Source organism: Rattus norvegicus, chromosome 17, assembly GCF_021556685.1.
Source record: "Rattus norvegicus strain SHRSP/BbbUtx chromosome 17, alternate assembly SHRSP_T2T, whole genome shotgun sequence".
In the NCBI taxonomy this organism is placed as follows: Eukaryota; Metazoa; Chordata; class Mammalia; order Rodentia; family Muridae; genus Rattus; species Rattus norvegicus.
Genome location: NC_141550.1, coordinates 52216693 through 52239595, shown reverse-complemented (window position 1 = coordinate 52239595; position 22903 = coordinate 52216693). Strand labels below are relative to the sequence as shown.

The 22903-nt window shown below is 41.4% G+C and overlaps 1 protein-coding gene across 5 annotated transcripts in view; it reads left to right on the top strand.

The window, feature by feature from the left end:
- Amph (amphiphysin) overlaps positions 1-22903 on the top strand; it is a 230741-nt gene that overhangs the window by 79056 nt on the left and 128782 nt on the right. The window contains exon 2 of one of the 5 annotated variants that reach the window (XM_087591428.1): positions 16297-16433. Within the exon in view, the coding sequence (XP_087447554.1) occupies positions 16374-16433 (60 nt within the window). The 5' untranslated portion in view covers positions 16297-16373. 5 annotated transcript variants of the gene reach the window in all.

Below are 22903 nucleotides of genomic sequence, written 5' to 3'. Positions count from 1 at the left end.
GTAGATAGTAGATCAAAGATATCAAAATCATGGGCTAGAAAACCTTTGAACTATGCTTAATGCTCCTGATTGCACACTGGCTTAATAATTTGGGGAGATATTTGGCCTCCATTGCATACTGACTTTTAAATGCTGGGAATAGTGCATAAAACCAACGAGAAAACTGTTATGAAGAATATTCCTGGGACATTATCTTACCATTGTAAAGTATTGGTAACCATACCCAAGAGTTTGTCAGCAAGGGAGTGGTCTGATCGTCTAGCTATATTGAGCAATCAAGAAGAATAGCAATAGCCTGCGGCGGTTGAGGATAGCTGGGTACAAGTATTAAATTATTTTCAAATAATTGCTCAATTAAAATGTGTATGCCATTCAAATACTATTGAGAATAAATGGTTGAAATAAATGAATGGAAAAGTGATTTAGAATAATTTAGAAAGATACTGCCCCTAAGCAGAGATTGGTTGATTCTTTTAGAATACTTGTGTATTCCTGGTGAACCATGCATCCTAATCATTCATTCATTCATTCACTCATTCATTCATTCATTTATCACTTAATTTTTAATTTGCAGATGTATAGGGCCAGGTCTGAAAAACACCTTTTAAAATTTCTTCAGAAAATAAATTTAAAATTTGAAAGATAAACATTAAAATTAAGTAGATAAATATAATGCATTTAACAATTCGTTCCCCACATGGCTGTGTGTGTAGTTTAATGTACATCTACTGAAATCAGATTAATGGTTGTGCTTATGTAAGAACGGTCAGGTACAATGGAACTGCGAGTAATGTGTCTAAATTCTGTCTCTATCTAAATTCTCTCTCTTAGAAGACATGCAGACGTGCTCCATTGGATGATTTATTCTTGTGGTTTATTCCTTCTTAGTTTATTCGTTTGGTTGCAGCATTCTAGTAATGGAACGTACTAACAGTAGAAGCTTCTCCTCCTTTCTCCAAGCCACGTTCCTTTTCTTCCCTGGCTCTCGTAGTCACCTCAACATTGTCTCAGCAGTTCCGACTAAATCTTAATGTCACCTCACTCTCTAGGAGTGCTTACCTATTGCCTTGTTTCTGCTAGTTTCACAGTGATAGAGAACAAGAGGATCGTTCTCCCTGTCTCTGCCTTGCCAGTAGATGATAGAGTATATGCATGAGCTTGAGATTCCATCTTGATGCTAATACATTATTATAAATGGCAACACCCAGTTTAAGATCTGGTTGAAAATTAATTACTTTAATTAGGAAAGGAAACCACAGAGCAATTAGCACAACCGCACTCATCAAGCAGTTGACTGGCACGGCCTGACAATCCATGATGACTTTCTTTTTGAACATCAGGACTTCTTGGAAAGCATTAAAAATATTTCCACATTCTCTCCTGTTTAAGAGGATTAGCAGAGACTGCTCTGTGCTTGCCTTTCTGGTTTGTTTTATTTATCTATTCTAAATCTGCCTTACCACCCGTGAGGGGATTCTCCCTTTCCCACCTCAGCCCCCACCCACTTCACTTGCCTCTCCTATGTTCTCCTGGCTTCTCAGCCCAAGGCCTACTTTTTGCGGAGAACCCTCTGTCTTAACTAGAACAGAGAATACAAGATCCCATACCAGATGTGAATTAAACAAGAAATATTTATTTCTCATGCATATAAGAGAAAGCCCGGGTAGTTTCTATGTCTTGTGTGGAGCCTTTTCCTGGCTTGCAGGTGGCTGCTTCCTTGCTGTGTCCTTACAGACATAGGCAAGAAGCTCTTCTGTCTCTTTGTTGTAGGGAGCTTCTGCTGCTTCTAAAACTAGTTTTCTCTTCACACCTTGAACGCCACAGGCCTGAGGATTAGATTTCAACTTGGAATTTTGGAGGGACATAAACATCCAGTGCTTGGTGCCTCCCTTCATGTGATTCAGAAGTCCTACTCTTTTTTGTGACCCACATGGCAATCATGAGACTCTCTGGGTTTGTTTTCCTATTTCCCTAAGCATGATTAGTTCAAAAAGATCTCAGTCTCCTCCTTCTAACCCCTACTGCCCAGCACTCCAGCACTGTCCAGCACAGTGGGGATTAAACCTACAGCAGGATGCATGCTATGCAGGTATTCTACCGCCTCTCAACTATATCCCTAGTTCTCTTTTCTGTTTTAATTTTAAACAGGAGCTCACTAGGTTGTCTAGTTTAGGCTTGCCTCTCTGTGTAGCCAGGCATGTCTTGAATCTGTGATCCTCCTGTCCTAGACACAGGAATAGCCACAATTTCAGACTGCTGCCTCCAGGGGTATCAGATTCTCATAAGGAATATCATGGCGAATGCCATCATTAAACCACTGAACTGAGAACGGGACCCCCGTTGAAGGAATCTTAGAAAGGACTGAAAGAGCTAAAGGGGCTTGAGACCTCATATGAACAACAATGCCAAGCAACCAGAGCTTCCAGGGACTAAGCCACTACCCAAAGACTATACATGGTCTGACTCTGGGCTCCAACCTCATAGGTAGCAATGAATAGCCTAGTAAGAGCACCAGTGGAAGGGGAAGCCCTTGGTCCTGCCAAGACTGAACCCCCAGTGAACGTGATTGTTGGGGAGAGAGCAGTAATGGGGGGAGGATGGGGAGGGGAACACCCAGAGAGAAGGGGAGGGGGAGGGGTTAGGGGGATGTTGGCCAGGAAACAGAGAAGGGAAATAACAAAAACAGAATTTCATAACCTAGTGTGGCTTTAGACTAAGGTGGACACATGGCTTAGCATACTGATAGCACTGTAAGGATGTCAGAGCAAGTCCTCCTCAATTCTGTGCCAATTAGCTTGTGGGATAAAGAACTACCCCAGAAAACAGCAAACATTTTTCACTTCTCAATTCCACAGGTCAGGTGAGGAATTCTTGGGGTCTGAGGTGCTTCTGCTGGGGATGACTGCTGTAGGATGGCCACACTGACTTGACCAGTGGTTGATTTGTTATCAGCTGGAGCAGGGGAGTGACTTTGCTGCAAGTGCCTTACCACCCAGCAGACTACCTCAGTTTGTCCAGATTGGGATTGGGGTGGGTGTTGAATTATCAAGTTAAAGCAAATATACTTTGAGTAAGGTCTTTTCAAATCTTACTTTTGTGTCATTCCTTACATGCTCCAAATGAAACACTTCACAGAGTTAAAATTCAAACCGTAGGCATGCAGAAACAGTCTGCCCTTCTCCATGAGAGGAACTTTGCAGTTTCGTGGTCACAGAGCAAAGCTGCATGAATACAGGACATGAAAGATTTTTGCAGCCCCTTCTGATCTGTAATTTCAACACCCTGGCTAACAGCATTCTAGGTGAAACAAAGATGTCTTTGGTTACACCCCTTATTATTATTATATAGTATTATTATTATCCTTATGCCTCAGACTTACTGTAGCTTAGGTAGGACCGTGTGCTATAGCTGTCCCAGCAGTCATGTCCCTCCTTCATCTAGGTAATCCAGAAGGTCAACATTACAGAGCAGGAATCTGCTAAGAGCATGGACATGGGTTTCTAGAAATAGTTTTAATAACTATTTATCAACACCCATAAGCTTTTTCTTCCACATCCACGAGCTAGGTAGGATGGTACCTAGTTTCTTAGTCGTCTGTGTGGCTTAAATAAAAGAGAGCATATTGTAAACTCCAGTAAGTACAGTTGTTAAAACTGGAGACCCCCATTTGTTAGCAGGGCATAGTGGACTTCCCATCAGTTTCTATATGACACAATCCAGGACTTAACTGTGTATGGAAGCCTATTGTCAGTGAAGGCTGACTCAGCACACCGCCTAGATCCCTGGCTCATTCCACTGAGGATAGAGTGCATCTGAGAACAAAAGGCTGTCTTGCTTTCAGAACATCCTGTGGAAGCCAGTATCTTGTTTTCTACCTAAAAGTTAGATATCCATCTTTGTCCTTCATCGATATTCACCTCATGTAATTAAGTCAGGCAGGTGGTGTTGTGTGCTCATCACAATCAAAACATGAGTTGGAGAAATGTGATGTTGTAGCTAACTGTGATTGCAGTAGGATGGATGCCTACAGGCTGAATGACAAAATGCTGAGAGCTTGCCAAGTTTGACTATTGTGCCTGCAGAGATCCAAGAAGGCAAACACATGGATTATATATTTAACAGCATGGACCCAGAAAGGGCAAGTCCTCTCTGGCTTTAGTACTTCATTAAATAAACTTTTCTTGAATTCGGAATTCCTGTATTTCTGCCCCATTCCCTAGGATAAAGGAAGGGGAAACAAGAGCAGCTGTTGAGTGTGGAAGGACTGAATACAGAAGCTGTGAGCATTGGCTTGCTTTCTCCAGCCCAGCTACTCCTTGCCCGGGGCTGACCTCTCTCCATCACTGAGTTCTCTGCACCTATGAAATGTCACAGATTACCGCCAAGCAGGCACCAGCACCCTTGAAAACACAGTTTCTTTCGAGATGTGAAAATGGTTATATAACTGATTGTTTTATGTCTCAGCCTACAAACCTCCATTTAAAAGAAAATATTCTTCAAGTTCTCCTCAGTCACCCTATTACCTATTAACCACCCTTCACACCGCTCTTCTCTGTCTGTTACACAGCAGGTTAAACACAGCATTAACTAAGTGTTTTCAGTGACCCTTTAGATTGAGTCTGAGGAGAGTTTAGCTCTGAAGAGAACTCATTTGGTATGGAAAAGTTCCAGTCCTCTGAATAAGCCAAGTCACGAACTTAAAAACAGACCTCTCTGTGCAGAACTAAATTGTCGAAAGTCAGCCTTCTGCTCAGACTATCAGTCAATCATTTTACCAGGTATATCCCACTTGCACTTATTATGTCTGGACTATGCAAGGGCAGCTGTCATGTGGCAGCCTCACACCCTCACCTGTCATTCACAACCCGAGCTGTGCTCTATGGAAATCTTCCCAGGTCAGGGCCATCTGTTGTGGGTTCTTGCTGAACATACTTTGACTGGGCATATCACAGACGCACTCTTTACCCCTTTAAGGATATTAATAAGGAGGATGTTAATAATCTCAAGAACCCCATGGTCTCCTGCGGGTTTCCTTCTTTTTTTTTTTAAAGATTTATTTATTTATTATATATAAGTACACTGTAGCTGTCTTCAGATACACCAGAAGAGGGCATCGGATCTCTTTACAGATGGTTGTGGGCCACCATGTGGTTGCTGGAAATTGAACTCATGATCTCTGAAAGAGCAGTCGGGTGCTCTTAACCGCTGAGCCATCTCTCCAGCCCCCAGCGGGTTTCCTTCTTAAACGCTATGAGGATCTTTCTATTTTATCCTTTATTTTACTTCATGGCACTAAACACTACTTGAAGTTATTTTTATTATATCTCACAATATATAAATTGCACAAGGAAAACACCTCTCAAATGTTCATAGATATGTCCCATTTTCTTAAAGGGGAGCCTAGCATGTAAATATAGGTACAGCAGTGCCTACCACAGCTGTGTTTCTTTGTAGAATTGCAGGTGAGTTGAGCAGCCATGTGTGTGTGGGCATCCTGCTTCAGGCCATCTTTCTCCCTTGCTTGCTGTGTCTACAGCTATCTCAGTCTCTTCATCCTTCTTGTATCCCACCCCTTATGCGGCTTTCCTATACTGTCACATCTCAAGGGCTATTCCTTGTTTGGGTGCTCTATCTTCGTCTGTATCTCCTTCCTATCCCGTTTGGTGACCTGTCATGATCTATACTCTGGAAATAGAAATCTTCTGAGCTAATGTTTCGATCTCTTGTCTCTGTATCTTCCATTTTTTACTCAGTAAATACGTGAACACTGGTTGTTCCATAGCTCATCAAATTTCTAACAGAGTGAAGACAGACACAGGAAGTGAGGAAGCCACTATGTCAATCATAATCAAGTGATACTGATTACAAGGGAAAAGTCCAGAAGGGAATCCAGGATGAAGCACAGGGAGGTGGAGAGAAGGTGCTTCTCATTTACCTAAAGTGCCCTTTCCATCCCCTCTGCCTCGGAGTCATTCCTGTGCGTCCACACAAAGGCTCTGACGCATTCCCTGTACAAATCCTTCTCAGCTGCTTGCCAAGACTGAGTGAGGTACTCCCTGGGGTGATGCCCTAAGTCTGGTGTGGATCCATCAGTCAGAGGTGGACTTTATGCATGCCACATTTTAGGATCTCTATCCGAGCTGTGCACTCAGGAGACCAGGGCTCATTTGTATTTATCTGTAATCGTGCTTCTTCCTTGTGGGTTTTCCTACCCAGCAGGTATTTAACCATAGTAGAAACAAAGGAAGGAAGAGCTATGCAAAGCTCACATCTTTGCTTCTGATAATGTTTACATTAGGAAAGTCAGACCATGCCAGGAATCATGGCAGATGTTTTATTATAGATCAGGTATATTTTTAAAGGTTAAGCTTTGTCTAATATTTTGTGCAGTTTCCAAAACATATGTAAAATTTAGAACATTTGGAAAACACCCAAATTATGTGAACAATGGGAAATTGTGTAATTCAATACCTGCTGTTCATAATCTCTGGTAATGTATTTGCTTCATGGGCTTCAAATCCAAAGATTGATCGATTTATTTATCGATCTGTCTGTCTGCCTGTCTGTCTTTCTGTCTATCATCTATTTATCATCTGTCTGTCTATCTATCTATCTATCTATCTATCTATCTATCTATCTATCTATTTATCATTATCAGTCATCTATCATCTTCAATCATCTATCTATTATCTATCTATAGATCATCTAACTCATTGTCCTATCTTCCTATAATCTATCATCTATCTTTTTTTTTGATTTTTTTAAATTTATTTAATACTTAATAATAATTCTTTGGTTTCCGGGCAAACATCTCCCTCCCACCTCCCCTTCCTTATGGGTGTTCCCCTCCCAACCCTCCCCCCATTGCCGCCCTCCCCCCAACAGTCTAGTTCACTGGGGGTTCAGTCTTAGCAGGACCCAGGGCTTCCCCTTCCACTGGTGCTCTTACTAGGATATTCATTGCTACCTATGAGGTCAGAGTCCAGGGTCAGTCCATGCATAGTGTTTAGGTAGTGGCTTAGTCCCTGGAAGCTCTGGTTGCTTGGCATTGTTGTACATATGGGGTCTCGAGCCCCTTCAAGCTCTTCCAGTTCTTTCTCTGATTCCTTCAACGGGGGTCCTATTCTCAGTTCAGTGGTTTGCTGCTGGCATTCGCCTCTGTATTTGCTGTATTCTGGCTGTGTCTCTCAGGAGAGATCTACATCCGGCTCCTGTCGGTTTGCACTTCTTTGCTTCATCCATCTTGTCTAATTGGGTGGCTGTATATGTATGGGCCACATGTGGGGCAGGCTCTGAATGAGTGTTCCTTCAGTCTCTGTTTTAATCTTTGCCTCTCCCTTCCCTGCCAAGGGTATTCTTTTTCCTCATTTAAAGAAGGAGTGAAGCATTCACATTTTGATCATCCATCTTGAGTTTCATTTGTTCTAGGCATCTAGGGTAATTCAAGCATTTGGGCTAATAGCCACTTATCAGTGAGTGCATGCCATGTATGTCTTTCTGTGATTGGGTTAGCTCACTCAGGATGATATTTTCCAGTTCCAACCATTTTCCTATGAATTTCATAAAGCCGTTGTTTTTGATAGCTGAGTAATATTCCATTGTGTAGATGTACCACATTTTCTGTATCCATTCCTCTGTTGAAGGGAATCTGGGTTCTTTCCAGCTTCTGGCTATTATAAATAAGGCTGCGATGAACATAGTGGAGCACGTGTCTTTTTTATATGTTGGGGCATCTTGTGGGTATATGCCCAAGAGAGGTATAGCTGGATCCTCAGGCAGTTCAATGTCCAATTTTCTGAGGAACCTCCAGACTGATTTCCAGAATGGTTGTACCAGTCTGCAATCCCACCAACAATGGAGGAGTGTTCCTCTTCCTCTGCATCCTCGCCAGCATTTGCTGTCACCTGAGTTTTTGATCTTAGCCATTCTCACTGGTGTGAGGTGAAATCTCAGGGCTGTTTTGATTTGCATTTCCCTTATGACTAAAGATGTTGAACATTTCTTTAGGTGTTTCTCAGCCATTCAGCATTCCTCAGCTGTGAATTCTTTGTTTAGCTCTGAACCCCATTTTTTAATAGGGTTATTTGTCTCCCAGCGGTCTAACTTCTTGAGTTCTTTGTATATTTTGGATATAAGGCCTCTATCTGTTGTAGGATTGGTAAAGATCTTTTCCCAATCTGTTGGTTGCCAATTTGTCCTAACCACGGTGTCCTTTGCCTTACAGAAGCTTTGCAGTTTTATGAGATCCCATTTGTCGATTCTTGATCTTAGAGCATAAGCCATTGGTGTTTTGTTCAGGAAATTTTTCCAGTGCCCATGTGTTCCAGATGCTTCCCTAGTTTTTCTTCTATTAGTTTGAGTGTATCAGGTTTGATGTGGAGGTCCTTGATCCACTTGGACTTAAGCTTTGTACAGGGTGATAAGCATGGATCGATCTGCATTCTTCTACATTTTGACCTCCAGTTGAACCAGCACCATTTGCTGAAAATGCTATCTTTTTTCCATTGGATGGTTTTGGCTCCTTTGTCAAAAATCAAGTGACCATAGGTGTGTGGGTTCATTTCTGGGTCTTCAATTCTGTTCCATTGGTCTATCTGTCTGTCTCTGTACCAATACCATGCAGTTTTTATCACTATTGCTCTGTAATACTGCTTGAGTTCAGGGATAGTGATTCCCCCTGAAGTCCTTTTATTGTTGAGGATAGTTTTAGCTATCCTGGGTTTTTTGTTATTCCAGATGAATTTGCTAATTGTTCTGTCTAACTCTTTGAAGAATTGGATTGGTATTTTGATGGGGATTGCATTGAATCTGTAGATCGCTTTTGGTAAAATGGCCGTTTTTACTATATTAATCCTGCCAATCCATGAGCATGGGAGATCTTTCCATCTTCTGAGGTCTTCTTCAGTTTCTTTCTTAAGTGTCTTGAAGTTCTTATTGTACAGATCATTTACTTGCTTGGTTAAAGTCACACCGAGGCACTTTATATTATTTGGGTCTATTATGAAGGGTGTCGTTTCCCTAATTTCTTTCTTGGCTTGTTTCTCTTTTGTGTAGAGGAAGGCAACTGATTTATTTGAGTTAATTTTATACCCAGCCACTTTCCTGAAGTTGTTTATCAGCTTTAGTAGTTCTCTGGTGGAACTTTTGGGATCACTTAAATATACTATCATATCATCTGCAAATAGTGATATTTTGACTTCTTGTTTTCTGATCTGTATCCCCTTGACCTCCTTTTGTTGTCTGATTGCTCTGGCTAGAACTTCAAGAACTATATTGAATAAGTAGGGAGAGAGTGGGCAGCCTTGTCTAGTCCCTGATTTTAGTGGGGTTGCTTCAAGTTTCTCTCCATTTAGTTTAATGTTAGCAACTGGTTTGCTGTATATGGCTTTTACTATGTTCAGGTATGGGCCTTGAAGTCCTATTCTTTCCAGGACTTTTATCATGAAGGGGTGTTGAATTTTGTCAAATGCTTTCTCAGCATCTAATGAAATGATCATGTGGTTTTTTTCTTTCAGTTTGTTTATATAATGGATCACATTGATGGTTTTCCATATATTAAACCATCCCTGCATGCCTGGGATGAAGCCTACTTGATCATGGTGGATGATTGTTTTGATGTGCTCTTGGATTCGGTTTGCCAGAATTTTAATGAGTATTTTTGCGTCGATATTCATAAAGAAAATTGGTCTGAAGTTCTCTTTCTTTGTTGGGTCTTTGTGTGGTTTAGGTATAAGAGTAATTGTGGCTTCATAGAAGGAATTCAGGAGTGATCGGTCTGTTTCAATTTTGTGGAATAGTTTGGATAATATTGGTATGAGGTCTTCTATGAAGGTTTGATAGAATTCTGCACTAAACCCGTCTGGACCTGGGCTCTTTTTGGTTGGGAGACCTGTAATGACTGCTTCTATTTCCTTAGGAGTTATGGGGTTGTTTAACTGGTTTATCTGTTCCTGATTTAACTTTGGTACCTGGTATTTGTCTAGGAAATTGTCCATTTCCTGTAGATTTTCAAGTTTTGTTGAATATAGGCTTTTATAGTAAGATGTGATGATTTTTTGAATTTTCTCCGAATCTGTAGTTATGTCTCCCTTTTTATTTCTGATTTTGTTAATTTGGACGCACTCTCTGTGTCCTCTCGTTAGTCTGGCTAAGGGTTTATCTATCTTGTTGATTTTCTCAAAGAACCAACTTTTGGTTCTGTTGATTCTTTCTATGGGCCTTTTTGTTTCTACTTGGTTGATTTCAGCTCTGAGTTTGATTATTTCCTGCCTTCTACTCCTCCTGGGTGTATTTGCTTCTTTTTGCTCTAGAGCTTTTAGGTGTGCTGTCAAGCTGCTGACATATGCTCTTTCCTGTTGCTTTCTGCAGGCACACAGCGCTATGAGTTTTCCTCTTAGCACAGCTTTCATTGTGTCCCATAAGTTTGGGTATGTTGTACCTTCATTTTCATTAAATTCTAAAAAGTTTTTAATTTCTTTCTTTATTTCTTCCTTGACTAGGTTATCATTGAGTAGAGCATTGTTCAATTTCCACGTATATGTGGGCATTCTTCCCTTATTGTTATTGAAGACCAGTTTTAGGCCGTGGTGGTCTGATAGCACGCATGGGATTATTTCTATCTTTCTGTACCTGTTGAGTCCCGTTTTTTGACCAATTATATGGTCAATTTTGGAGAAAGTACCATGTGGAGCTGAGAAGAAGGTATATCCTTTTGCTTTAGGACAGAATGTTTTATAAATATCTGTTAAGTCCATTTGGCTCATGACTTCTCTTAGTCTGTCCACGTCTCTGTGTAATTTCTGTTTCCATGATCTGTCCATTGATGAGAGTGGTGTGTTGAAATGTCCCACTATTATTGTGTGAGGTGCAATGTGTGTTTTGAGCTTTAGTAAGGTTTCTTTTAAGTATGTAGGTGCCCTTGTATTTGGGGCATAGATATTTAGGATTGAGAGTTCATCTTGGTGGATTTTTCCTTTGATGAATTTGAAGTGTCCTTCCTTATCTTTTTTGATGACTTTTAATTGAAAATTGATTTTATTTGATATTTGAATGGCTACTCCAGCTTGCTTCTTCTGACCATTTGCTTGGAAAGTTGTTTTCCAGCCTTTCACTCTGAGGTAGTGTCTGTCTTTGTCTCTGAGGTGTGTTTCCTGTAGGCAGCAGAATGCAGGGATCTCGTTGTGTATCTAGTTTGTTAATCTATGTCTTTTTATTGGGGAGTTGAGGCCATTGATGTTGAGAGATTTAAGGAATAGTGATTATTGCTTCCTGTTATATTCATATTTGGATATGAGGTTATGTTTGTGTGCTTTTCTTCTCTTTGTTTTGTTGCCAAGACGATTAGTTTCTTGCTTCTTCTAGCGTATAGCTTGCTTCCTTATGTTGGGCTTTACCCTTTATTCTCCTTTGTAGTGCTGGATTTGTAGAAAGATATTGTGTAAATTTGGTTTTGTCATGGAATATCTTGGTTTCTCCATCTATGTTAATTGAGAGTTTTGCAGGATACAGTAACCTGGGCTGGCACTTGTGTTCTCTTAGGGTCTGTATGACATCTGTCCAGGATCTTCTGGCCTTCATAGTTTCTGGTGAAAAGTCTGGTGTGATTCTGATAGGTCTGCCTTTATATGTTACTTGACCTATTTCCCTTACTGCTTTTAATATTCTTTCTTCATTTTGTGCGTTTGGTGTTTTGACAATTATGTGACGGGAGGAGTTTCTTTTCTGGTCCAATCTATTTGGAGTTCTGTAGGCTTCTTGTATGCCTATGGGTATCTCTTTTTTTAGGTTAGGGAAGTTTTCTTCTATGATTTTGTTGAAGATATTTACTGGTCCTTTGAGCTGGGAGTCTTCACTCTCTTCTATACCTATTATCCTTAGGTTTGATCTTCTCATTGAGTCCTGGATTTCCTGTATGTTTTGGACCAGTAGCTTTTTCTGCTTTACATTATCTTTGACCGTTGAGTCGATGATTTCTATGGAATCTTCTGCTCCTGAGATTCTCACTTCCATCTCGTATATTCGGTTGGTGAAGCTTGTATCTACAGCTCCTTGTCTCTTCTTTCGGTTTTCTATATCCAGGGTTGTTTCCATGTGTTCTTTCTTGATTGCTTCTATTTCCACTTTTAATTCCTTCAACTGTTTGATTGTGTTTTCCTGGAATTCTTTCAGGCATTTTTGTGACTCCTCTCTATGTGCTTCTACTTGTTTATTTATGTTTTCCTGGAATTCTTTCAGGAATTTTTGCGATTCCTCTCTGTAGGCTTCTACTTGTTTATTAATGTTTTCCTGTGTTTCTCTAAGGGAGTTCTTCACGTCTTTCTTGAAGTCCTCCAGCATCATGATCAAATATGATTTTGAAACTAGATCTTGCTTTTCTGGTGTGTTTGGCTATTGCATGTTTATTTTGGTGGGAGAATTGGGCTCCGATGATGCCATGTAGTCTTGGTTTCTGTTGCTTGGGTTCCTGCGCTTGCCTCCCGCCATCAGATTATCTCTAGTGTTACTTTGTTCTGCTATTTCTGACAGTGGCTAGACTGTCCTATAAGCCTGTGTGTCAGGAGTGCTGTAGACCTGTTTTCCTGTTTTCTTTCAGCCAGTTATGGGGACAGAGTGTTCTGCTTTTGGGCGTGTAGTTTTTCCTCTCTACAGGTCTTCAGCTCTTCCTGTGGGCCTGTGTCTTGAGTTCACTAGGCAGGTCACTTGCAGGGGAAAAGTTGGTCCTACCTGAGGTTCCGAGGCTCAAGTGTGCTCGTGGGTTACTGCCTAAGTCCTCTCCGCGGCGGCAACAACCGAGAAGCTCTGCGCTGCTCTTTCCGGGAGCCTCCGTGCACCAGGGTTCCAGATGGCGTTTGGTGTTTTCCTCTGGCGTCTGGATGTGAGCAGAGTGCAGTCTCTTCTGGTTTCCCAGGCGTGTCTGCCTCTCTGTAGATTTAGCTCTCCCTCCCACGGGATTTGGGTGCAGAGAACTGTTTATCCGGTCTGTTTCCTTCAGGTTCCGGCAGTGTCTCAGGCGCAGGGGTCCTGCCGCTCCTGGGCCCTCCCCTACGGGAACCCAGAGGCCTTATACAGTTGCCTCTTAGGCCAGGGATGTGGGCAGGGGTGGGCAGTGTTGGTGGTCTCCTCCGCTCTGCAGCCTCAGGAGTGCCCACCTGACCAGGCGGTGAGGTCTCTCTCCCACGGGGTTTGGGAGCAGAGAGCTGCTGCGGGCCGGGATCCGCAGGTGTGTCCTATCATCTATCTTTTAAATTTTTTATATAATTTTCTTACAATTATAACTTTTCTATACAAAGAAATACAAGTGAATGCCTCCCCTGCTCTAGTAGATGGCTGGTATGTGTTTGTTAAGTCCAGGACTTGAGGCTCCATCACTCAGTGTTGCGTAAAATGAACTGCTTAGCTTGAGGCCAGCCTATAGCCTACACAGATGGGAGGGTTGTGTAGTCACTTTACACACAGTGAAGCCAGGCTGTGTTTTCCACCCCCAGGTTTCATTCTGTTTCCCCAGGAGCAAAGTCAAAAGAGGCAATTTTTTCCTGTGCTTCCCTCTGGGAACAGATATTGTTTTCATCCATCATGACTCTGAAAATGTAACCTTCTAGAGTGCCAGCCTTAGGTTGGGGTGTGGAGAGGAGGATACAGGAGTTCTGGGGTGCTCCCCAGTCTGGGTTAGTAAGGCTGTCACTGATAAGGTCTATAAAGGGAGCTTTCCAAACAGTGAAAGCTGTCTTCCAGGTGGAGCTTCTGAGACCATTCTCATTGGCCTGTAATTCCCAGATTTCTTGCCAGCTCAGGTAAAACATTGAAAAACTGCTAAGTATATTTTTTTCCTAAAATTTTTGGGTGGAGGTGGTTTTTGATTTCTCTCTTACCATGAGTTAAATAGCGAGGTCAGAAATCCCAATTTGAGAATATTTAGTTTGTCTCTGGGGTTTTGTTGTCATAGATAATTTAAAATAAGAATTCTTATAATGATGCCTTTGATTAATTTCTTGGTGTGTCCATGGGAAGAAAATTGCTGGGACTATGAGTGTACACATTTCTAAGAAATTTAGAGATGCTTACACATTTTAACCCAGAATGAAGAACTCAAATTATGCCCTCACACCAAAGCCTGTTTATTTATTTTTAAGTTTCTATACCTAGTGACTGCGAATTCTCCTGAAAGCTATTCATGGAGACAGTGGAAAGCCTGAGATGCCCATGGAGCTATTGAATCTCAGATTTACTCTGCTATTTCCTGAACATTGGAGGCTATCAGTAATCATGGTTGACACAAGTCTGAGGCCTAAATGTGATAGATATCAATATTTGGCATGCAGCTTCTTCATCTCCTCATAGGAAATGTCAACCTATAGGGGTGAGTTAAAAGGATACAAAATGGATTGTGATGCATCTCAAATGGGCCTAGGCTAGCTAGCTTTGGAGGTTACTAATGCCTCCAGAACAGTACAGAAACAGACCATTTTGAGTTTAGTGGTGCTTGAAGAATGCAATCAGTCTGATTTACAGCCTCGCTATGGTGGTCAGTATTCTCACAACTGTGGTGCAGCTTGGAGAACTGTTCCAGTCTGTGGAGTTGGAGGAAGTGTCTCTGAGTTTGTCACTCCCAGAATGCCTTTCTCTAAACATCACCAGGCTTATGCTTAAATCAGCTCAAGTTCAGGGATCTCATAGAAATTAAAGACTGAAAGCACAGATGACCCCGTCAGCCCTGCTGGAGGGTCAGGAGGAGAGTTTGAAGGGCTTTATTCTGAGCTGCTGTCAGATGTCCTTCTAGGGTAGTAAGCTTGTTTTTCTTTTTTATTTTTCTTTCTTTCTTTTTTTTTATTGAGTATTTCTTATATACATTTCGAGTGTTATTCCCTTTCCCGGTTTCCGGGCAAACATCCCCCTCCCCCCTCCCCTTCCTTATGGGTGTTCCCCTCCCAACCCTCCCCCCATTGTCGCCCTCCCCACAACAGTCTAGTTCACTGTTTTTCAAATGGGACTTAAGAACTTGCAGCCGATTAAGTATGCACTTACACGGCACACTCTTCAGTGTGTATTCAAATGTCTTGCTGAGCCCTGTCACCCTCCTCTGAAAAATCACATTCTTCCAGTATATAAATGTGTTTGCACACTTACTTTAAACCTGCAAATAGTGCTTCACACTAAGCCTGGGCTCACAGTTGGGACACAGAGATAGGAACAGAGATGGCACAGTATTTTACTAGAACAAAGGAGGGACAGTTGTGAAGGCCGGACATGCCTCGTAACTCAGTACCTACTTCTCCGCTGGCCCACCAGAAGCTAAAGCCAGATCTCAGGAGGAATAACTGCACTGGATTAGTTCCAGGACACTGGCGGGAGAGGGGATTGCAGCCCTCCAAGGTCTCAAGGTACCCATTGTATGCAGCTGGTCTTATTGGTTGCTTCTTGTCTCCTTCATGATAAGAGAACAATGGAAGATGTGAGAAACCTCAGTCATTGTGGACAGAACTGCGCTCTGAAACATCTCCAAAGTTCTCTCCCCTTTCTGAATTGGTTTTTGCTGAATTATTCACATACAGAAGTTAGTGATGTGGATGTATGTATCACATTTATTTGACATTCACATGGAGGAATTATAATGTAGACATCATAATATAGGGCTTGGGATCCTGTGTGAGATATACACTGGAAAACAGACAAGGATAACAGACTCATTGTGGCTCTGTGATTTACCCTAAGAGAGAAAGGCAGTACTTGGCTAAAGCAAGATATTCAGTTATTAGCTCATCATTTTGAGAGGTGACACACTGGATATTATTCAGGCTAGCCATTTTAATTAAGACAATGACTACTTGAGAATATGTTTATGTCAATGTCTGACAAATGGGAGCAATGCATGGTTCTTCAGAATGGTCTATCCATGTGACCTGTGCTTGAATGCAGCCTATTGATCTTGATGGTAGCCCTCCTGAAAGTTCTGCTTCAGAATTATAAGGATACTCTGGGCTAGGTCTGGGTCTGCAATACAGGAAATCTTTATGTACATTTCTAGTGATCTATTTAAAGTGCTCTAAAATAAACCAAAACAATACATTCTGCATCTCATTTTTGAAACTTCAGATCATGTTTATATTTTAAAATAGTGTGAAGTCATCCAGTAGCATAATTTAGATTAATGATGAACTTTATATTTTGCCTTTCCAACTAGTTGTGTAATCCTGTGGTTTGGCCCTTAATATTAGGAAAAAGTTTTTTTTTTTTTGGTTTTTTTTGGGGGGGGCTTCAAATCAGCCTTTACTCAGACCTCTCCCCCTTTCTCCACCCCAGCATGGGCTAGCCCATAGAAAGTCTACAAGAGAAAACTGAGGCCTAGTCCCTGAGAGCAGCAGAAAAGAGGCAGAGCCATGCACGGAGTATCCCCAAGACTCACAGCACAGACCACTCAATGCTGGCTGCAAAATAAGGTGATGGCACCTCGAAAAAGTTTATCCCACCCATGTTCACAAACAAAACACTGCATTTGCAAATATGCACACACGACTACTTAAGTATGCAACCTTTTTTTTTTCTTCTTTTTTCACTTGTCTGTTTCTCTGAAGGTTGATTCAAGTGACATGGTTTAGGATCACCCTGGGAACAAATCTCTGGACATGTCTGTGAGGGACTTTCTAGATGAGGTTACCTGAGGTGTAGGAGGACACAGTCTTAATGCAGACAACCATATTGCATGAGTTAGAGGTCCTCCACTAAATAAAGAGGAGAAAAGGAGCCAGGCAGCAGCATCCATTTCCTTCTGCTTCCTGACTCCAGATGCAATGTGATCAACTACTTCTGCCTGCCATCATGACTTCTCTACCATGATGGATTGTACCCTTGAACTGTGAGCCAAAGTAAACCATTTCTCCCCTCTGTTAATTTTACCGAGTATTTCCTCTCTGCAATGAAAAAGTTTAGCATTTCATAAGGTGACTGGTCATGTGTGGTCCTGTCCTTCCAACTTCTCTCCTTTGTTTTCTGCCCACCACCTTTCTTGCCCCCTCCCGCAAGAGCACTTGGAGTTTTATATCCATGGGCAGAATGGGGAGAGATTCCAGATTCTCGGCCTCTCCTGGCGATGTTTTTCCCCTTTATTCTCTACAAAGAGAGATTTTTACAAAATGAAACCATCCTCTGCTATCTCTGAACATTTTCCAAAGCATAATAATATAACATCTTTACTGTCTATTTTATGCAAACTGCATCTCAGAATCCTAAACTGAAGCAGGGAGAGAAAAGAGAAGTCAACAGTGTGATGGAAATCCTGCATTTACAATTGTAGGTCATAAGGAGCCATGAACAGAACAAACACAATACCTTGTTCACAGCTAAGGACTAGTAGGTATTTGGTTGTTGACTCTTCCTTGGTTTCCAATGAAGAAGCATGGATTAGTGCCATGATAGTGCTGCTATATCCTTCCTGTGAGCTATTGAAAGAAAGCCCATATCTTATTTTGTGTAAAAATGTCTTCATTTGACATGCAGATTCTCTCTAATTTACAGCTATGCTCACTCAATGCTGCAGTCCCCTGCTTGCACTCTGAGTTGCTTGAAATATCCTTCCCGAAACCTAAAGCCAGATGCGGCTCATCTGCTTTCAGTTATTTTCGCATGAAGGAGCAGACTCAGTCATCAAGGGAGTTGCACAAGCCAGAGATTATTTATCACTTTGGATCATGGGTAGGGAAAACTTCACTCATGTTGCTGTTTCATTTATGTGAATACCATTAAACCTGAAATTTGAGGTTAATTTGTATATTCAGAACCAAAATGTAAGTAACAGAGTGATTCCCTTTCCTCTAGAGAGGTTTGCAGAAACATCTTTTTCTAAAAATCTAAATGTAATAGTCTCATTAAAATGCAAATTGAACTACAGCAAAACAGAGCTGAGTCAACCATCCAGAACACCTAAACCATTTGGGACTTGTCAGCCTTCTGCTTTTAGAGAATGGGGAAACACCACCCAGAGATTAGATGTTCATTTAAGTAGACAATATCCAAGGTGCACTCTATGACAGCTTCAAGACCACCAATTTATGATCTCTTTTTGCATTTGCATAAAGTGTCCAGAACAATGGCTTCAATTCTTTGATTTACTTAAGGCTTCACGTGACATTGAATTTGTAATACAGAGCAAGAATCCCAAACTTCCACGCACAGACCATTTATCTATAGACCGTTAGTTAAACTGTGAGTTGTTTAGGACCTAGAGAACTAGATTCTCCATTTACAGTGGATACTTCTGGTTTGTGTGAGTGGCATCAGAGGAGGAAAGATAAAAGGAATAAAAGAACTAATCAAATAAAGAATGCAATAACACATTCACCAACGTGACTACTTTATTCATGGAAAAGCTTTGGCTTAGTTTCTTGTCCTACTGATATGGTAAAATACCATGCCACATGCAAACTAAGGGGTACAGTTTAAGTGTACTGCCAATCAAGGTGGAGAGGTCAAGGGTGCAGGAGCTTGAAGCCGCTTACCACACATCCCAGCCACAATCAGGAGCACAGAGGATTGAATCTATGCTCCTGAGAAGCTCCCTTACTCCTCTCAAACAATCTAGCATCCCAACCAAACAGTGATCCCACTGTTTATGATAGATCTTCCCACATTAATGAACGCAAAGGAGGTAACCCCCAGAGGCACACCCAGAACTATTTCCCAAATGATTCTGGATTTTGTCAGGTTGACAGTAAATCATGCCACTAGGTGATAAGATTTGAATGTGTTTTGCTTCTTTGAGTTCATCCTGATGTTACAGGAATGAGACTTAAGTGTTCTCAATGTTCTGACTGATCAGATGTTACTTATTGTAAGTTACAGTTTTAGCAGAAATGCAAGAATTGGAAGAAAAAGAACTAATGCTTTCAAAAGCAAGTTTATGTAACTTTTCACAGAAGATGAAGTATTCCTTTCCATTTCCTCCCATGAGGTGTGGAGTGAGTGTACCTGGTGTCTCTGAGCCACCATCACAGGAGAATACAGTCTCAGTCGTTTTGTTTCAGAAATCTGGCCAAGCCCTTAAGTTTTCTCTTTTGAGTTCTATTACCTATCCTCTGTTCTTAACAACAACCTAGTGTGCAGTTTGATTTCCCCATGAACATAGAAGAAGAGCAACTGAAATTTGTTCTTCGTTGTGATTTGCTGTGCTTGAGACCTCCAAGGTGTTAAAACAAAAGGTTCTAATGCAAGAAGTACATGCTGAGAGGAGCCTGATATAGCTGTCTCCTGAGAGGCGCAGCCAGAGCGTGACAAATACAGAGGCCAATACTTAAGGCCAACCATTGAACTGAGCATGGGGTCCCCATTGGAGGACTTAGAGAAAGGATTGAAGGAGCTGAAGGGGTTGGCAACCCCACAAAAACACCAATACCAACCCGAGTTCCCAGGGACTAAACCACCATCCAAAGAGTACACATGGACTGACCCACGACTCCAGCTGCATATGTAGCAGAGGATGGCCTTATTGGGCACCAATGGCAGGTGGGTCCCTTGTAGCAGAAGTGGTGGTCTTACCTCTGCTCTTGGTGTGTCAGCATTCTTGGAGACCAGCTTTCTCTGGGTGGGATCTGGGTACAGAGAGCTATGTCACAGGGTCAGCTCTGGGCACAGGTGAAAATCGGAAGGATCCTGTCCCAGATTGCTCCTGGGTTCCTGTGTCCAGAGGGCTCCAGGCAGGTTCCTCTTGGGCCAAAACTGTGAGCAGAAGGGGTGCTCTCACCTGTGCTCTCAGAATTATCAGCACTTCTGAGAATCTAGCTTTCTCCCAGCAGACCTGGGAACAGAGAGCTGTGGCAAAGGGTCAGCCCCAGGCACAGGCTCTGTAACTCTTTCATATTGGAATTTAAAGTAAAGTTATTAAATCAATAAGAGGTTCTACCTTTGTTAAATATTTTCAGAGTCTAGCTGGTAAGTTTGCTTGTATTCTTTAACTTTCCTGGAATTGCAGAAAGACAAAAACAAAAACAATTAAGCAGACAGACAGACAGACAGGTTCTAATTCATATGTTGCTCCCTCATAGCCTATAATGTATTTGCATATATATATATGTAAAATCTTAAAATATAGAAAGAGATAGAGGAGAGGAAGAGAGTGGAATATTTGATGAGGAGGGAGGATGGGGTGTGGAAAGGCATCTGAAGAAGAGGGTACAAAAGGGGAACAGTGTTAGTGGGGAGCAGAACCGTGAATATATAATTTGTTCAAAACTATCATGGTGGCATTTGACACATTGCATGCTAATTAAGGCATTCTTTCCAGAGTTGGTGTTTAGCCCATTTTTTATAAACAAAGAAACAGACTTTGAAGAGTTAAAGTCCTTTTGTGGGCAATTCATCCCTCAAAAGTGGAGTTGAGTTTTGTGTGAGTTTTACTTACCTTCTTTTTACTGAACCCAGAAAGTCTCTTAAAATTTAAATAGCGGTTCCTCTCATGATGGAAACCATGATTGTTTTCCTAGCATAAAAACATAGTATAATAGCTGTGGTCCTAAGACCTTCCCCAGATTCTTGCACTCTACTTATAGATGTAAAACCTAAAACCCTTTGTAGAGAGAGAGGGGTCCTGGTCAGTATCCATTCTTCGGTGAAGATAGTTGCCCTGCCTTTTTGTCTTCATTATAGGGCTGATGAGTAGGTTTCCTTCTTCTTGTACGTCAATCTGTCTTCATCAAGGAAGTATTGTTTAGGATTCTGTCTGTTAGGGTGTCAACAATTCTAGCGACTAGTATTTCTGAGCACTGCTGGGCAGTCATTGAATAAACGTTTCCATGTGTTTCAGTAGCAGATCTTTGGATGTCCACTCTCAGTGGTACTGTGCCTAATTGCAGGTAAAAAGAATTCAGTGGAAAAATGAAGAGCCTCATTCACTGAGCCTGATAGCAGGTCTGGGATGCGAATTGTGCAACTGGAACCAGTATACTCTTTGCCAGTTTGTTATGCTGCCTCATGTCATACAGCCCTCCCATGGGAGACATTGGCTGCTTCTTGAAAACATAAAATAAAACAAGAAACAAACAAGGCTGCTGGTGAGGGAAGACTTGTCCATCTCGCAGCCTCAGGAGATAACTGTCAAGCTTTCACTGTAGACTGGCGTACACTGCACCCTAGTATTGATTGTTAGAAGTATCAAGTTTTTTAAGAAAGTAGTTCTGAGCAAAGAATCAGTCCAGGGTATGTTGGTTTGATTGAGCCCCCCATGGGCTCAGGCTTCTGAAAACCTGGGTTGTGTTTAGAGAATAGAACCTTATTCTACTTCTAATTTGTCTCTGTGCTTCACGTCTGTGGCTGAGGATGTGACCTCTCAGCTTCCTGCTCTGGCCATTGTCCCTGTTGGTTGCCATGCCTTTCTACCATGATGGACTCTAACATTCTGGAACTGTAATCCAAAATAAACTCTTCCTTCTAGGTTGTTTTGGTCACGGTATTTTATTTTAGAAACAGAAAAATAACAGACACAGGAGAGGATAATTTCACAATCTAGTCATCTTTTCAAGATCATTGTGAATAGAAGAGTGTAAAATTATGAACTTGATACCTGATTAGAAACCCATCAATAAAAAGCCAAATTGCCTGGTGTTTACTCTGATTACATATGATTTTTCAGTCATTTACCTTAGCCATCTCAATGATAGAAAATATTCCTATAATACTACATCCTTTTTATTTTGGTCAAGGTAGAAAATGTGATGAGACAGTGTCTCATTACACAAACAAAAATAATTTAACATTATAGCTCTCCCATGGACATTCAGAGTCTGGACAGAGAACGCACGAATCAACAGGACATGAAATTTGTCTAGTTGTCACCTTCCTTCACCATATATACACTCTAATAAAATGTCCAGGGGTCAATACATCCCAGTTCTTTTAAAAATACATAACCCTGGCCTCAGTGTCAAGCTTGGCCTGGGCACCTGTCCTTGACACCCCACATCCCCTTCCTTCTGCAGCTTTTGCGGTCTGCACTATTTGCCCTTATCAGCTTCTCCGCTTCTGACTCACAAGACTGGTGGTGCTCCTGCGGCTCAGACATCAGCATGGCTGGACCCCACTTTGATCTTTTCCTTTAATTAACTTAAGCCATTTCCATGGTAAAATGAAGATTGCAATTTTTTTCCCTCTGACTTCAAATGTCATTTTTTTTAAGGTGCCAACTTACTGCCCCGTTTCTAATTTAAAACATTAAACAGAACTGTTGTTTCCCACCCACAGCTGCATTCAGTAGTGAATTTGCCTTCCACTTTGCGAACATAAAACTTGATTAGAATTTGCCTTTATATCATGAGGAAAGTGTGGAAACCACAGTTCTAAATCCTTAGGTAATGTGCTTGGTCACATTATGCGGGAGTAATTTCCCTAGCAAAGAATATAAGTATCATCCTTCTGGGAGAGGGCTTGCAACTCAGTCTCATGAGATCACTGTTGGAGGGGAAAAAGAGAGGGCTTACCACAAAACACTCCAAGTTGTCCTGTTCTTGCTTTGCCTCTCCCTTTGATTCTTAATTTGATTTTTTTTTTTTTTAAATTGGAACAGGCTCAGCGAGCCTGGGGGAAATAATGCAGTTCTGGGGAGAATGAAGAATCACTGAGGGACAGTATATGTTGGACTTTGTATCTATGATTTGTCATTTAAAAAACAAGAACAAATTTAACAATGAAAATGCCTTTGTTTTCAAATAGGAAAGTATCAATATGGATGAAATTAAATCCCTAAACGCAAATACAACCTATGATATGACCAACAGCCAAACGATAGTATTATCCACAGTGAGCTGAGCCCATCCATACAAATTACTAATTAAGGAAATTCCTAACAGACTTGCTGTAGGCCTTTTTATCGACATATTTTTTTCAGTTATCATTCTGTCTTCCCAAATATGTGTAGGTTTGTGTC